The sequence below is a fragment of the Panthera pardus genome, unplaced genomic scaffold (assembly GCF_024362965.1).
Source record: "Panthera pardus isolate Hobbes unplaced genomic scaffold, ASM2436296v1 HiC_scaffold_12, whole genome shotgun sequence".
NCBI lineage: Eukaryota > Metazoa > Chordata > Mammalia > Carnivora > Felidae > Panthera > Panthera pardus.
This window is the reverse complement of record NW_026526677.1, coordinates 44,659,805-44,676,897: the sequence shown is the minus strand read 5'-3', so window position 1 is coordinate 44,676,897 and position 17,093 is coordinate 44,659,805. Positions and strand designations below refer to the sequence as shown.

Genomic DNA, 17,093 nt, shown 5'->3' with positions numbered 1-17,093 from the left:
GTAAACAGTATGGAGGTTCTTCAAAAAATTAAAAATAGAACTACCCTATGACCCAGCAATTTTACTACTAGGTATTTATCCAAGGGATACAGGTATGCCATTTCGAAGGGACACCCCCCCCCCCCCAATGTTTATAGCAGCACTATGAACAACAGCCAAAGTATGGAAAGAGCCCAAATGTCCATCTATGGATGAATGGATAAAGAAGATGTGGTATACACACACACACACACACACACACACACACACACACACACACAATGGAGTATTACTTGGCAATCAAAAAGAATGAAATCTTGCCATTTGCAACTATGTGGATGGAACTGGTATGCTAAGTGAAATTAGAGAAAGACAAATATGATATGACTTTACTCATATGAAGACTTTAAAAGACAAAAAAGATGAACATAAGGGAAGGGAAACAAAAATAATATAAAAACAGGGAAGGGGACAAAACAGAAGAGATTCATAAATATGGAGAACAAACTGAGGGTTACTGGAGGGGTTGTGGGAGGGGGGATGGGCTAAATGGGTAAGCAGCACTAAGGAATCTACTCCTGAAATCACGGTTGCACTATATGCTAATTTGGATGTAAATTTAAAAATAAATAAGTAAAATTAAAATAAAAGCAAAAAATAAAAAAATAAATAAATAATTTAAAAAAATTTTTTAAGAGAATAGTATGTTCACTAGGGTGCCTTGGTGACTCAGTCTGTTGAGCATCCAACTCTTGATTTTGGCTCAGCTCATGAGCAGAGGGTCATGGGATCGAGCCCCACATCAGGCTCCACATTGAGCATGGAGCCTGCTTAAGATTCTCTGTCTGCTCCTCCCCCTTCTTGTGTGCTCTCTCTCTAAAATAAAAAGAATAGTATGTTTACTTAAGTTGGGGTTCATAATACTTTTTTACACTGAAGATGGATCTATTTTCTCAAGTTATTTGATATTTCCCCCTAGAGCTAAACGCCAGAGAAAAGCCTTTAGAACACAAGGCATTTTTGGAGATACTGGTTGCCAAAACAGTAAATAAGTAAAACTCAATCAAGTAAATCAAGGCCTGTCTCATTTCACGTCACTGAACTTTTCTTTTTAAAGTTTATTTATTTATTTTGACAGAGGCAGAGACAGCACGAGTGGGGTAGGGGCAGAGAGAGAGAGAGAGAGAGAGAGAGAGAGAGAGAGAATGAATCCCAAACAGGCTCCGCACTGCCAGGACAGAGCCCAATGCAGGGCTTGAACCCAAGAACTGTGAGATCATGACCTGAGCTGAAATCAAGAGTTGGACACTCACTGACTGAGCCACCCAGGCGCCTCCTCCTATCACTGAATTTGTAAATTCTCTTTTTGAGAGAGACAGAGTGTGTGCACACACATGGCAGAGGAGCAGAGGGAGAAGGAGAATCTCAAGCAGGCTGCATGCCCAGTGCAGAGCCCAACATAGGGCTGATTTCACAACTGACTGTGAGATCATGACCTGGGTCAAAATCAAGAGCTGGATCCCAACCAACTGAGCCATCCAGGTGCCCCTGTAAATTCTCTTAATAAAGTCTGTACATGCACAACTCAAAAGGTCATTTAAATTTATAATAGAAACCCATTTTAAAAATATAAAATAAAAAAAAAAAATTGAAAAAAGGGGCACTTGGGTGGCTCAGTCAGTTAAATGTCCGACTTTGGCTCAGGTCATGATCTCACAGTCCATGAGTTCAAGCCCTGCATCAAGCTCTCTGCTGTCAGTGCAGAGCCTGCTTCGGATCCTCTGCCTCCCTCTCTCTCTGCCGCTCCCCCCATTCATGCGTATGCGCTCTCCCTCTCTCTCAAAAATAAATAAAACATTTCTAAAATAAACTATATTAAAAAGTATAAAATAAACTATAACTAAAAGAAATCCATTGCTACATAACTAAAGTTATGTAATTATAGATTTATTTATAAAATAACAAAAGATTTAGGAATAGATCTGTTTATTATACTGTGAAAATGGTCTTGGTACATGTGAGAAATATTATATACTTTAAGGACAGCATTCAGAACTGTTAAGACAAAAGACAAACTATAATTTTAAACTCAATCTTGATTTAAGGGAAGGCTATTAAATTATTGGCTGGAATGCATTCAGCATGAACTCAGGTTCTATATAACATAAAGCATGAAAGAGTACAAAAGATGTTGGGAGTCCAGTAAGCCCATACCTAAATATTAACTGTAAAACTGCAAGGATTTTTTTTTTTTTTTTTAATCTTATACACTAGTTTTCTTCTGAGACAAGTTGATTTTATCTCCAAGACTTAAGGCCATTCCCTGTAAAGAAGAATGAAAATGTTTATAATTATTAAAACTACATAAAATCAGTAGGTTATTCTATCTTAACCAAGTCCCCATTCAATAAGACATCAATAATGAGGGGCGCCTGGGTGGCTCAGTCCATTAAGCATCCAACTTTAGCCCAGGTCATGATCTTGCAGTTCATGAATTCGAGCCCCACATCGGGCTCTGTGCTGACAGCTTAGAGCCTGGAGCCTGCTTTGGATCTTCTGTCTCTCTCTCTCTGCCCCTCCCCGGCTCGTACTCTCTCTCAAAAATAAATAAAACATTAAAAAGTAATAATAATGAAAGCAAGGATATACAAAACAGACTCAACTCAACTTTACTTTGTTAAGTACTTTTAGTGCTAGATTTACAAATAGTCAATAGATTTGTAGCCTGGATTTCAAAAATTATAGAGAACCCATTTCACAAACACCCTACGGGAACCAATCTGTTTTAGGCAAATAATCCAGAATGACAGGCCCAAAAAGTGGGCCATTTTAATGAAGCAGAAGTTTTATTTCTATTCAGAGAATACTATTATTACATACATACATCTAATACATAAAACACTAGTATGATAGAGAATACTACATATAGAAATAATGAAGAAATGCATTCTTCCTTTTTATTCAGTTTAGAGATGATCTCAAAAAAAACCCCAATTGTTACCTGACTCTTTGCACGAATTCTTATGTGGCCTGTAACAGGGGCCTCTGGTCCCTGTTGAATTGGCTTTTCAATGCTGACATTTGCAAGTGCATCTTCTCCAAATATGGAACGAGCATAGAGGTTGGCTGCCATAAAGCCACAGTAACCAGAAAGAGCCTGAAAGAAATTTGCGATAAATTCAATACTTCACTAGACAACTACACATAAGCAGGACCCATCAGCATAGGTAAATTATCATTTTTCAACACAGAACTTACCATGTGGTGATGGTTACATGACTACATAAATGTGTCAAAACTCAGAGAACTATATATGTAAAAAGTGTGAAGGTTACTGGGGTGCCTGGGTGGCTCAGTCAGTTGAGCGTCCAACTTCGGCCCAGGTCATGATCTCACAGTTCATATGTTCAAGCCCCACATCAGGCTCTCTACTGGCAGCACAGAGCCTGGAGCCTGCTTCGGATTCTGTGTCTCTGTCTGTCTCTGCCCCTCCCTTGCTCTCTCTCAAAAAATAAATAAACATTAAAAAAAAATTTTTTTTTTAAAAGTGTGAAGGTTACCGTGTCTGTATTATGCCTTAGGAAAAATGACTTCAATCAAAGACACAACACTTATTCCAGTTTGTATTTTTACATTCCCTGTTTACTTACAGTTTCCTGATTACACCAGACCTTAAGTTCCAAGAAGGAAGAGACCATTTTTGTTTTGTTCATTACTATATATCCAGCAGCTCACAGAGTACTGGGCATATAGTATTTGTTTGTGTATCTGCTAGACTATTTATTAAATAAACTAATATATGAATTAAAACCTATTTGGCAGAATTTTACTGGTAAAATTAGTATTATAACATTAGCAGAAATTCTACAAAGAAAAAAATTTCCATAGAGCCTCAGTTTAATTTTTCTTTCTAGTCTTTTTTCATACATATACAACTTAGTAGAAAACTCTGTATTCGAACAGATATATTCTGACCCACAATCAGAGCCAAGAGAAAAGAGGGCATGGACATTTTTAAATCCAGTATCACAACCTATTCTGGAAGGAGCCTTTAGCTGAAAGGGAGAAGACTGACAAGGAAAACTAACTTGACTCTCAACTGGGTCACTGCACTGGGGGAACAAGCAGGTTGATGCATTCTGGTAGAAAGGGATAAGCGGACTGACGCATTCTGTGGGATAACTTATCTCTTAGCTAGTCCAGAATGACACTGCTTTTCTCACTCTCTGTTTTCAACAGAAACAAAAACACACTAAAGGAAATACAACAAAGCCAGGAATCTGCCATACTACTCTCTTATCAGATTTAAGAAGTTCTCAGTTAAATCTTACCTTCTCTGGAGTGAGGCATTTCATGTTGGTTGACTTTAATATATGCTGTAAATAGTCATTTAAGTCAACTATATTTGTGTTAACTGTCACCTGCACAGAGGGAGGAAAAAAGTCAAGGAGATCAGAATCCTAACCATGAGAAAGTTGTGAATTTCTTATCTTCAGGTTGAGAAAACACTCAGATGTCATGTAGAACCTCCTCAGTATTTATTGGGGAGGATGGGCAACAAAAAAAGTAAATGACATCTCTACAAAATCCAATAAACTGTAAGCTGGCATCAGAACTTTCATACGTAGATAACTTCATAAAAGATCAACATGCTGCATATAAAATATTTCTAATAAAAATTAAGGCCACTTTGTAAAACCTCTTTTGGACACTGGATTCAATGGTAAATTATTATTTATACATGCAATTATTATTTATACATGTCTTTAATCACCAATTTACAACAGCAACTTACTGACCTACTTGCATAATTTCTGGTGAAGACTAATTTGCAAGAATAGATTATCGAGAGACAGCTTCTCATATCTGACACTTTTTAGGGGGACTAATTTTATCAGACCATCCCTCAACACTAGCCAAATAGGAAGATAAGGAGTTCGAGGAAATCTCCCAAGGACTAACTTTGTTTTCCCATTCGAATTCAGCCCACATCTGACGGAACTCAGCATCAGTGCAAGTTGCAGGCTGGATATAGTCCATGATGTCGATGTGAATATCACTGAGGACTACACAATTTCTGTCACTTGCTGCTCCGGAGACATCATAAACTGCAATATACACACACAAAAAGGTCCTGAATCACCAGAGGCAATCTAAAGGTAAATCTGAATGTTTTACAAATATTAACTAATACTCCCATCAATCCTATGTTGTAATATTATGATTTTCCATGTTATGGATGAGAAAACAAAAACAAAGAGAAGTCATGTAAGTTGCTCAAGGTCACAGAGTTGATTAAGTGGAAGGGCCAGGACTCAAACTCAATTGGTAAATACACAGCAGTTGCAGTGTGTTAGGCACCCCAGGTGGATATGTAAGTAGGTAGTATTCATGGAGGCAACTACCCTAAGTAGGTGCTTAACTAATAGTTTTGAATGAATACTGAGGAGCCATGGTGCTTAACGATACAATTATTTGCTTCTACGACTGCTTTTTCCACAGCAGAGTCGAAATCTGATTGGAGTCTCTTCTCTTGACATTTCTCCACCGTCTTGATGTTTCTATCACACTTTCAGAGAAAACTGAGGTTACCAAGAATAAGTTCCTTCAATTTCCAGCCCCCTTTCTACAAACAAGTTTCTCTCTCTCTGAATCCATTCTCACCTCCTTACCCCACGTTATCAGGGCATCTGTGATCCCTGCTTTGGTCCAGGGCTTCATTCCACCAATCATTACCTCCCTCACTCATGTGTTTACCTTTGTATTCTCTATGGACTTTCTTCCCTTTGTCTGTAAACATACTCACAGATCTCCCTCCCCCTCTGACTTCTCTTTAGTCTACTACCCTCTCTCATTCTTAACAAAACCAAGGTTCCAACTCAGAAGAGTCTATGCTCATTGTCTAGGTCTCCATCTCCTAGTCTTCAACCCACCACCACTGTGCAAGACATACCAAAAGTGTTACTTCACTTCACTGATCGCCAAAACCAAAGGACCCTGCTTTTAGACTTCATGCTTCTTGACCTTTTGAAGTTTCAGATTCTTTATGAAGAGTTTTCCTTAACTTCTTCTTGACCACATTTCAGATACCTTTGTAGGATTCTCCTCGGCTGACCCAGCTTTCAGTATTCCTGTTCTCTTAGATTTGGTTTTCAAATCCCTCTTCATGCCCTCTCTGGGTGGATTTTTCCATTTCTATGGCTTTCAAACAAATATTTATCTCTAGTTGAGACCTCCTGTTCAGACTCCTATCAAACTGTGCTTTGACATCTTTAGAAACTTTATTACTCAACTTGCTTAATATTTATTTTTTCTCTCAAATTTGTCCTTCCCTCCTGTTTTCCTTGTTTTGGTGACTGCCATAAATATCAACACAAGAAAGGCAATAAAAAAATCTGAGGGTTATTCTAGCCCCTTCCTCCTCAATCAGTCCGTGTCCTGGGCATTCTATCTTCTTAATACTGATAATATTCAGCCCTTCCCTCCATCCCAACCTCTGCTGCACTGGTTCAGAGTCTGTCATCTCTCACCTGTGCTACTAAAATAGTCTGCTAGTTAACCTTCCTGCCTCCTCCAACCAGTCTTCTATTGTGCTGTTTAATCACATAACTCACTTTTAAGTTCTTAGTGGCTCCCCTTTACATTAGGACAAACTGAAATCCTTAGCATGACAAAATATAGCTCCTACTAACCTTCCTAACCTCTGTACCCTCCAGGCCACTTTGAACTCCAAGTATGTCAAACTACTTGCATGTATTCCAGCTGAATCCTTGCCTATCTGTGGAACACTTAGTAATCTTTCAAAACGCCACTGGAGCATTTAGTTGTTCCACAATGACTTACCTAACCTTCCCTGCCCACTCCCCCCACCACTTTGAGAAAACTGACCAAATGTCTGCACAGACTCCCAGTTTCCCCAGCACAAGCTTCCTCGTAGCACTTACCATTCTGTATTACACGTATTCTCTGTTTTCTCTGTATTCTCTATTCTACTTGTCTGTTCTCCCTTACCACAAACTACGTGAGGAGAGATCTGTTGTCCTCACCATGGTGGCCCCATCCCTGACACAGGACTTACTTTAAAAAATGCTACTGACTAAACACCTCTGTGTAAGTTAGTCCCTAGGTGGTCTGGGAACCAATGCCTATACAACGTTTTAGACTCAGTTCAAAAGTTATCCTTTGATAACATATCCTCTTCCTCTGTAAATCCTTCAGTACAGTCAGCATTTTTCCTGTATGATCTCAAAGCGTATAGTATATAAACTAGTACCAATCACATTGTGCTGTACTTATATATTTACTTATCTATCTCCTCCTTTTGCTTGGCAGTTTCTTGAAGACAATGACCCTCTATGGTTCATTTCCGTACATCCATGAACAGAGTACAGTGCTTACAACAGCAGATGCCCCATAAATGACGAATGGGTGAATGAATGAATGAATGAATGGAATAGATTCAGGTGCTGTCCTCAAGAAATGGCATACAGCTACTCTTTACAGAAATTCTTTAATAAAAATATTCAAACATCACAGGCTATAAAACAATTCCTTACCTATGTTACCAAAAATTATTCCATTTTCTGTTGACGCTACTTTGACATTAGCTTTAATATTTGCAAAATCATGAGGAGCAAGAGTCAAAGGAGATGGCTTTTCCACAAGTTTCAGATCCCCTGAGAAAACATTGAGATATGGTTAAAAAATTATTAAATCACATATATATTTCTCAAATCATAAATCACACATCTCCCAAAAAATAAAATCTTAAAATGTATGCAACTTAATTGCTTCTAGCAAAATAAGGAACAAGAGAAATGTTAGGATTCAAATATTTTGAGGAAAAAAACCATTTAACATCTTATTCACATCAATATGCATTTTTAAAAACAGCCTTCTCAGAATAATTCCATATTTAATTCGTGTGTGTGTATGTGTGTGTGTGTGTGTGTGCCTATTTGGGGCATACCATTTTATCTCAATGACTGAATACAAACTTCTCAAAAATCTTAAGTTTTAAATTATAATATACTCCATTATAAACAAAGATAAAATAATCCACAGAAAGACTTGTAAATGCTTAGAAAGAGTTTTTTTTTTTTTTTTTTTTTTAATACAGGCATCAAGCTATATTGAGGAAGACAGGGCAGAAGTATCTTTTCCCTTGATATCTTAAAGTCCTTTAACTCTTGCTTCAGTCACACAAAATTTCTAAAAGGCACTGTACTCACTATTCCTGTACACAATTTGTATTTTCCAACTTCAAAGCCAGCTGTAGAAGTGGTCAGAGAAAGTAGGATTCATGTGTCTTTATTAAGAAGAAAAAGACATCTCAAGCTGCTGACTGTAACAATAATATATTACTTTGGTAGGTATTAGTTACAGACTCAGAAAATCCCTAGTTCTGTTCTAAGGCAATTAAAAATTTAACTAAGTGAACCATGTGGTAAATCCATAACTTTAATAGCTCTTAATATCTAGAAAAACTGATATTTGTTAGATTACTGAACAAACCCATCTGGATGTACCAAGAGCATAAACCTAAGAAAGGCAGTGTCACAGAAGTTCAAAATATTGGGAGCTGAAGGAGACTAAACATTAAATGTAAAACTAATAAGCCTTGATACAAAATGTCACAAAGACTCAAGAGAATTCTTACACTAAAACTTGTACATTTCCCTTATTAATTTGTCATAAAGACTTGCTACGTAATAATATCTTTCCTTTATGGTAAATGTCCTTACCCAGAGTAGCTAACTCTAACGTGCAGTTCTGCAAAGTATCACTGGTTTGGTTCACAACAAGTACATCCAGGACGATATCATACTGGTTGACATGGACATAAGCTTCTGCATATACAGGATCTGAGAAACCTGTCAACTGGGTGACCTATCAAACAAAAATAAAGAGATAATCAAGTTACCAAGACCATTTAACCAAATATATCCCTAGCCAAATGACCAACTCTGTTAGGTAATTAACAGGTGTACTTAGACAAATCATTTTGAAGTAGATATAATAAAACTATTTTATAATGTAGATGTGGGTAACTGAAACGGAGACATTAGAAATAACAGGTGCTAGACTTTACAGCTGGGTAGGAGAAAGATGAGCAAATACATTAAACATGATCTCCATTTAGGAACCGAATAGATTTGGATACATTTTCAGTTAAATCCCTCAGCATCTAAACTTACTAGTTGCTCTCCAAAACTTGGGAACTAAATAAAATCCAGATCATGTGGTAGTTCCTGCTACCTAAGCTCAGGAACTAAATAGATTATATAGCAAGAAATACTTGTAATTCCACAAAGATAAATTTTATGCAAACAAGTATAACACCCAAGTATAGCATTGGGTGTATAGCATTAAAAACACCCAAGTATAGCATTTTAAACATAATATTGTCACCAAAAACACATGCACCAAAAGAAAAAAAACAGATAAAACTGGATTATGTCAAAATGAAAAACTTTTGTGCATCAGAGGACATTATTAACAGAGTGAAAAGACAACCTATAGAATGGGAGAAAATATTTGCCAATCATACACTTGGTAAGGGACTTATAATCCAGCAATTTCACCTCTGAGTATAATCCAAAAGAAATGAAAGTAGTGCCTCAAAGAGATATTTGTGCACCCACGTTCCAAAAGCATTATTCACCAACAGTCAAAAGGTGGAAGTAACCCAAGTGTCTATCAACAGATAAATGGATAAACAATTATTCACAATGGAATATTACTCAGCCTTTAAAAAGAATTCTGACACATACTACACCATGAATGAACCTTGAAGAGGTTAAGTGAAATAAGCGAGTCACAAAAGGGCAAATTCTGTATGATTCTGCTAATATAAGGTGCCTGGAACAATCATTCATAGTGATAAAAAGCAGACTGGTGGTTGTCAGAGACTGAGGGGAGGCGGGTATGGGAAGTTATTGTTCAATGGGCACAGAGTCTCAGCTTTGCAAGATGAAAAAAGTTCTGGGGATGGATGGATGCTGGTGACAGTTGCACAATAATGTGAATATACTCAGTGCCACCGAACTGTAAGAGGCTTGGGGTGCCTGGGTGGCTCAATCAGTTAAGTGTCCAACTCTTGATTGCAGCTCAGTCATGATCTCAAGGTGGGTGTGAGCCCTGTGCTGGGCTCTGTGCTGACAGGGAGGAGCCTGCTTGGGATTCTCTCTCCCTCACTCTCTGCCTCTCCCCTGTTTGTGCACATACGTTCTCTCTCTCAAAATAAATATTTAAAAAAAAAAAGAATACTTAAGAGGATAAATTTGATTTTATGGAAATTATATCACAATTTAAAAAAATTAATTAAAAACAATTAAAAACTCTAATATTGTTGATGTCAATTCCCAATTATAAGGGAGAGAAAGTGTTTCAGTAGTTCCAATTCTGCTACTAACCATATCTAGAACCAATCAATTTGAGATTGTTTACTCTCACCTAATAGATGAAAGGAGTGAACTAGATCATTGATTTGTGAATTTATGTATTAAGAATAGTTGTCCTAATAAAATCCTATATGGTACGCAAAATACTAAGAATATAAAAAAGTGGGGTCACACTGTTTAAAATAACAGGGGACAAAGGGTGCCTGGTGGCTCAGTTGGTTAAGCATCTGACTTTGGCTCAGGTCATGATCTCACGGTTTGTGAGTTCGAGCCCCACATTGGGCTCTGTGCTATCAGTGCAGAACCTGCTTCAGATCCTCTGTCTCCCTCTCTGTCCCTCCCCAGCTTGTGCTCACTCTCTCTCAAAAATAAACAAGCATTACAAAAATATAATGTAACAGGGGACAGAAGAAACTGAGGGCAGGGTGTCAGAGTAGAGGCCAGAGCCCTGTCCTTTAAAAGTTTTAATCTTTTAGGATCTCCCAGCTTATGTGTTAGTCTATGATTCCACAAACAACTGGAACAAGTTATAAAACCATCTATTGCACTTACAGTACTACTGTATAGTAAAATACTTTATTGGAATCTGAGGTTTTAAGCATTTTATTTTTTTTAAAGTTTGTTTATTTTTGAGAGAGGGTGCACATGCATGCGCGCAAGCAGAGGATGGGCAGAAAGAGGAGACAGAGGAGCTGAAGTGGGCTCTGTTCTGACAGCAGACAGCCCATTGTGGGGCTTGAACACACAAACCGTGAGATCATGACCTGAGCTGAAGTCGGATGCTTAATTGACTGAGCCACCCAGGCGTCCCAGTATCTTGAGTTTAATTCATGTTTCGTGAACCTATTGATCACAGTGACTTGACAAAAACTGATGCTGCGTAACAAGTTATTTTTCTTTTAAAAAACAGCGAGACCATGGGGCGCCTGGGTGGCTAAGTCAGTTGGGCATCCGACTTCGTCTCAGGTCATGATCTCACAGTTCGTGAGTTCGAGCTCCGCGTCGGGCTCTGTGCTGACAGCTTGGAGCCTGGAGCCTGCTTCGGATTCTGTGTCTCTCTCTCTCTGCCCCTGCCCTGCTCACTCTCTGTCTCTGTCTCTCAAAAAGTGAATAAATGTTGGGGCGCCTGGGTGGCTTGGTCGGTTAAGCGTCTGACTTCGGCTCAGGTCATGATCTCACGGTCCGTGAGTTCGAGCCCCGCGTCGGGCTCTGTGCTGACAGCTCAGAGCCTGGAGCCTGTTTCAGATTCTGTGTCACCCTCTCTCTCTGCTCCTCCCCTGTTCATGCTCTGTCTCTCTCTGTCTCAAAAATAAATAAACGTTAAAAAAAAAAAAATTAAAAAAAAAAAAAAAAGTGAATAAATGTTTAAAAAAAAACCAGTGAGACTAGGGGTACCTACCTGGATGGCTCAGTCGTTTAAGTGTCCGACTCTTGATCATGCTCAGGGCATGATCTCATGGTCTTGAGATCAAGCCCTGCATTGGGCTCTGCACTGGCAGTGCAGAGCCTGCTTAAGATTCTCTCTTCCCTCTTCCCTCTGCATCCTCCCCAACCCCCCAACAAACAAACAAACTCCTGTTTAAAAAAATATGGGAGCAGCCACTTCCTAATTACTACTTTCTTTTTTTTTACATACTAATTAAAAAAAAAATTTTTTTTTACATTTATTTTTGAGAGACAGAGAGACAGAGCACAAGTGGGGGAGGGGCAGAGAGAGAAGGAGACAGAATCTGAAGCAGGCTCCAGGCTCTGAGCTGTCAGCACAGAGCCCGACGCAGGGCTTGAACTCACAAACTGTGAGATCACGACCTGAGCCAAAGTGGACGCTTAACTGACTGAGCCACACAGGTGCCCAATTACTACTTTCTTAAGTGGCTAATTTAAATAACTTACCAATGTATTTGACATTTTGTTACCTTGTTAAGTTTAGATGCGAGGGGATCTGCTGCCTCTTTCCTCTGTGTGTTGCCCATTGCTGCCAGCAAGCTCAGCTGAAACTGATCTTCCTTGCAGTTCATTTCATTCTTAGCAGTTAGTTGCATAAAGGAAATGGGGTCATCAGGCTGTACTGTCACATTTCTCTTTTCAGATTCTTTCTGTGTTGAGGAAACAGTACACACATCTCTCTTTAATACAGAAAGGAAGACAGCTTTCTGTAGGCCTACAGGGACAGCCTTCACATATGAGAACAGAAAAATCAACAAAATAAAAAACCACAAAGTGCTTTTATGACTTAATCATATACACCTTACCTTCTGAGATAATTTCTCTTCTTCTAGTTTAGCAGATAACATGTGAGAGAGGGACTGTCTGCATTCCTTATTGAAAATGTCATTCATTAAAGGTGAACATTCAGACAAGACCTTGAGGCACAGGGAAATTCGATCTACATCATCATCTGTAATTGGCTTCTTAGGAAGAGACGATTTTCCCAAATGAAGGATAGTGGCCATAAGCAACATAGCCTCAGCAACAAAAGACTAGAAAAGAAGAGAAATGGATTATTATTGTCACGGTTCTCCAATTCAATAATGTCACTTTATTATAACTCATATTCCAAGGAATAAACCTAATTTTCGCTTCACTCAAATAAGATTTCAAATGCTTTAGATTTTATCGCCATATATTTGATACACTCTTTTCCTTCCTATCTTTTTAACTGCCACCCTCTAATACCTTCATTAACCTTCAACTGAAATAGCAATGGCTTTTTAACTGTTTTCCCTTACCTAACCCCTTCACATGCCAGTGCTATCTTTTTTTTAAATTTCCAACCACAGAAAAGTTAAAAGAATGATACATTTTACCAGTTGCTGACATTATGCCACATTTGTTTTCTTATTCTACCTGTATGTGTACACTTCCTTTTTTGACTAACCATATGAAAGTAAGGTACTCCACCCCATAAGTACTTCAGCATACACGTCTTAAGAATCAAGGCAGTTTCCTATACAACCACAATATCGTTATCTCACCTGAGAAATAGAGCAATCTAAAAATATATATACTATACACTTATATTCAAATAAATTTTCCTAATGTCACAAAATGTTTTTATTGTTTTTTTGATCCAGGATCAGCTTCATCAATCTTACTTGGCTGTTATTCTCTTTAGTCCTTTCTAATCTAGACCAGTACCCCCTGGCTTTCTGTACTGTTTTCCAGAAATGAAAATCCATTTAAGAGACACTTCTGGGATAAAATAGACAGTGACTGACTAGATGAAAATACTGGAGAGAGAGGTCTTTCCTTCACTGGGCCTTGACTGATCCTAGCAAACAAACGACTGGCTTCATAAACCCTTACATCTCTTCCACAAGGTACCATTATCGTATTACTTTGTCAATTTTACAATAACGTTATGTTAACTATGTCTGTTTCCCCATTACCATAAGCTCTTTAATAGTTTTAAATATTTATTTTGAGAGAGTGTGCATGCACACACACACAACTGAGAGACGGACAGAGAGAGAGGGGGAGAGAAAATCCCAAGCAGGCTCTCTGCAGTCAGCATGGAGCCCGACACAGGGCTTGATCTCACCACCATGAGATCATGACCTGAGCTGAAATCAAGAGTCAGATGCTTAACCAATTGGGATACCCAGGCGTCCGCATAAGCCCTTTAATGACAACAACTTCAGCATTTCCTTTTAGGTCCTTCACTGTTCAGTGCATATAGTAGACACTCAATATTTGCTAGGTAAATGCAGGATAAATAAACTTACATTTTGCTTTTTCTTCTCCTGAACCAAAGCTACATAGCGCAAGGCAATCTTGGTCAGAGTTGTGGCAAGGGAGGCAGCAACAAAGAAATCTCCATCCAGAAGGAATCCTCTTAGGGGAGGTCTGCAAAGCAACCACAAAAAGTGAAACCCAACCACCATTTCTTTTTTTTTTTTTTTAACGTTTTATTTATTTTTGAGACAGAGAGAGACAGAGCATGAACGGGGGAGGGGCAGAGAGAGAGGGAGACACAGAATCGGAAGCAGGCTCCAGGCTCTGAGCCATCAGCCCAGAGCCCGACGCGGGGCTCGAACTCACGGACCGCGAGATCGTGACCTGAGCTGAAGTCGGACGCTTAACCGACTGAGCCACCCAGGCGCCCCCCAACCACCATTTCTTAAGCAGCATACAGTTTTTGCAGAAATGATTCCAATAAGCCTATTTAACAATCTCATTGCCACCCTTCAGTGAAAAGGATTCTCAGTTTCCTCCTTAGCTTTTAGAATGGAAAAAGGAAAATATACATGGTTTTACAGCTTATCCTCAAAAGATGCTAGAGCCACTGAATATGGAAAAAGAAAATGATTACCAGTGTATGTACTGGAGCCAATGAGCTACATTCAAATTCCAGCTTATCTATTTATTGTGTCCCTATGGGTAAGTTACAAACTTTTCTAACAGAAGAGGAATTTGAGGTTATCTTCTGTAAAACGGGGATAATCATATACTGCATTTCAACAAGTTGTTGTTAATAGACAAACTACTTAGCACAGTGCCTAGCATATAGTAAACAACTGTTAAAATTTTAGGCATCATTTTTATCTTCGTTATAAATTGGGAGTGCAAAATAAGGCAGAAACATCAAATTGTTATTCCATCAATTAGAAGTGGAAAATCTTCAAAATATGTTTCCCAAGTACTAATACAGACAATGAAACTCACAAAGTTACCTCTACTTTGCATTTTCTATGTGACTAAATTAATTTTAAACAGAACAGTTATTTCAATGAAAATAGTTTTAAGAAGCAGAGATTCAAGCCATTAACACAATTCCTGGGAGAAAGAAATTAAATGTCCTCCTTTCAAGTATCTTAAATGGCTAAGATTTCCATTTTGGTCAAAAAAAGCAAACTAATCAGAGAAAAACCATTTGTCCTATCACAGGAGTGATAACTTAAACAGTACAGATGGTAAGGTACAGGTGCTGCGAATTACCTTTCATCCTCTTTCTTGGTGGGTCGGGAACTACTAAGGGCGCTCTGAGTTGCATAGGTGCCCATCTCAGTTACCAACTTCTGAACTGGCCCCACAGTCATTTCCTCTTCAGGTTTTAATTCACCAGCTTCTTTCTTTATTTCTGACTCTACGATTGGGATCTAAAAATCAATTGGAATATCAATTTAGTAATAATATCAACCGCAAGCAAATGGTATTTAAATATTCAATCATTTCTATGGAGGAGGCAATTCCCCCGAGGGGATTTTTGCAACTCTGCATTCAATTTTCTTTCCTTCCCTGGGCAATGTAGTGAGGAGAACAGGGCTTTGGAGTGAATGCCACTTACTTGTTGAATGGTTCTGGGCAAGTTAATTAAACTACTTTGAGTCTCAGTTTCTCTCTTAAATGGAAATCTTAGTTCTATTCATACAAGTTACTTTATAGGAAAATGCTTAGGACAGTGACTAAGACAGAGTAGATACTCACTAAGCCTTACTCCTCTTCTCTATCCCTTCCCCTGCAATCCTAGCCCTAACAGCACCTATGCTAAAATGAAATAAACCTGACTTATATGTACATAGTAATTTCATCAACTACCTTTTTTAAAAAACCAAATGGCTACTATGTATTTATTCCTCAATACCAATCCAATCATCTAACTTAAGAGCTCTTCAATCATTAACTGTCAATTCCCTGACTTCATAAGTGAAAAACCTAAAGTCCAGTCATGTTAAGAAACTTAGATCCAAGGTCTGAGTTAATTACCAGCAGAAGCGAAACTGTAACCAAGGTCTCCTGACAAGCACTGTTCTTCCTATTCTACCATATGGTGGGATGAGGAAACACTGCCAGTTTTAGTACAGAAATATTCTAATGTCAGCCCAGTTCTTATAATATTTACATTCTCCTTTCAAAACATAAAGGCTAGCACAGAGTTTTACAAGTCTTTTTTTTTAAACATAGAACCTCTTGTTCAAATAAAACCTTACCCTAAACAGTAAATAATACAGACAATGCTGTATGCAGCTCAATGCAAGGGAGAGGGATGCCCCTAATTTCCCACAGCCTCTAAGCCTTAATTATAGAGGTAATTAAGACATATTTTTCAATGTTCTTTAACCCTGACGCTACTAACTAAAAACATGAAAGAAAGCAAACCACCACACAAAAGTCAGATTTACTGAAGTAAATACCACCATTTAAGTAGTTTTTTTCTAAAGTAAGACATACCTCCCCCAGGGACCTGCGGACTTCAGTCATCACACTCTGAATGTCTTCCTTGGTACTACAGTATTCTCCCAGGATCCATAATGCTCCTCTGTAAATCCTAACGGAAGAACACAGTTCTTGAAGCAGAGATTGTTCTCTGTGAATTTAAGCTCAAGGAAAACAACAAGATTCTGCAGTTCCAAGGGTATATGGATGAAATTTTAAGAAAGAATGTAATAAAGGCACTAAGTTTCTTTGATTCTCTCCAGAAATCACAAGGATTAAAAAGAAAATAAGTGTTCTCACCCATTATTATTACAACTATTCTAAAACTGGTAAACTCATTAGTAAAAATAAAACACCAAAATGTTTCCCAGAAAGGTGTTATCCTCCATTTAGGACAGAGTTAAGGTAAATTTTATTTTAATCACTTACTACTATAAAAACTGTATTACTTTGATGTAAAAAGTAATTCACTTTTTATTACAGCCACTGAAAAGAATAGACAAGATGCTGAACAGAACTATTAGGAAGGAGTGCAAAGGATTGGTAATACAAAAA

The 17,093-nt window shown here is 38.2% G+C and overlaps 1 protein-coding gene across 1 annotated transcript in view; it reads right to left on the bottom strand.

Moving 5' to 3' along the window:
• Nucleotides 1–1,905: 1,905 nt before the first annotated feature.
• Nucleotides 1,906–17,093, bottom strand: part of COPB1 (COPI coat complex subunit beta 1) — a 36,173-nt gene continuing 20,985 nt past the window's right edge. Inside the window, exons 12-22 of the mRNA XM_019456400.2 lie at nucleotides 16,554–16,650; nucleotides 15,321–15,481; nucleotides 14,108–14,228; nucleotides 12,635–12,862; nucleotides 12,299–12,478; nucleotides 8,724–8,868; nucleotides 7,536–7,655; nucleotides 4,942–5,087; nucleotides 4,311–4,400; nucleotides 2,981–3,136; nucleotides 1,906–2,302 (exon numbers count right to left, since the gene is read on the bottom strand). Coding sequence (XP_019311945.1) covers nucleotides 2,243–2,302; nucleotides 2,981–3,136; nucleotides 4,311–4,400; nucleotides 4,942–5,087; nucleotides 7,536–7,655; nucleotides 8,724–8,868; nucleotides 12,299–12,478; nucleotides 12,635–12,862; nucleotides 14,108–14,228; nucleotides 15,321–15,481; nucleotides 16,554–16,650 — 1,504 coding nt within the window. The 3' untranslated portion in view covers nucleotides 1,906–2,242. The remainder of the gene's footprint in view (nucleotides 2,303–2,980; nucleotides 3,137–4,310; nucleotides 4,401–4,941; nucleotides 5,088–7,535; nucleotides 7,656–8,723; nucleotides 8,869–12,298; nucleotides 12,479–12,634; nucleotides 12,863–14,107; nucleotides 14,229–15,320; nucleotides 15,482–16,553; nucleotides 16,651–17,093) is intronic.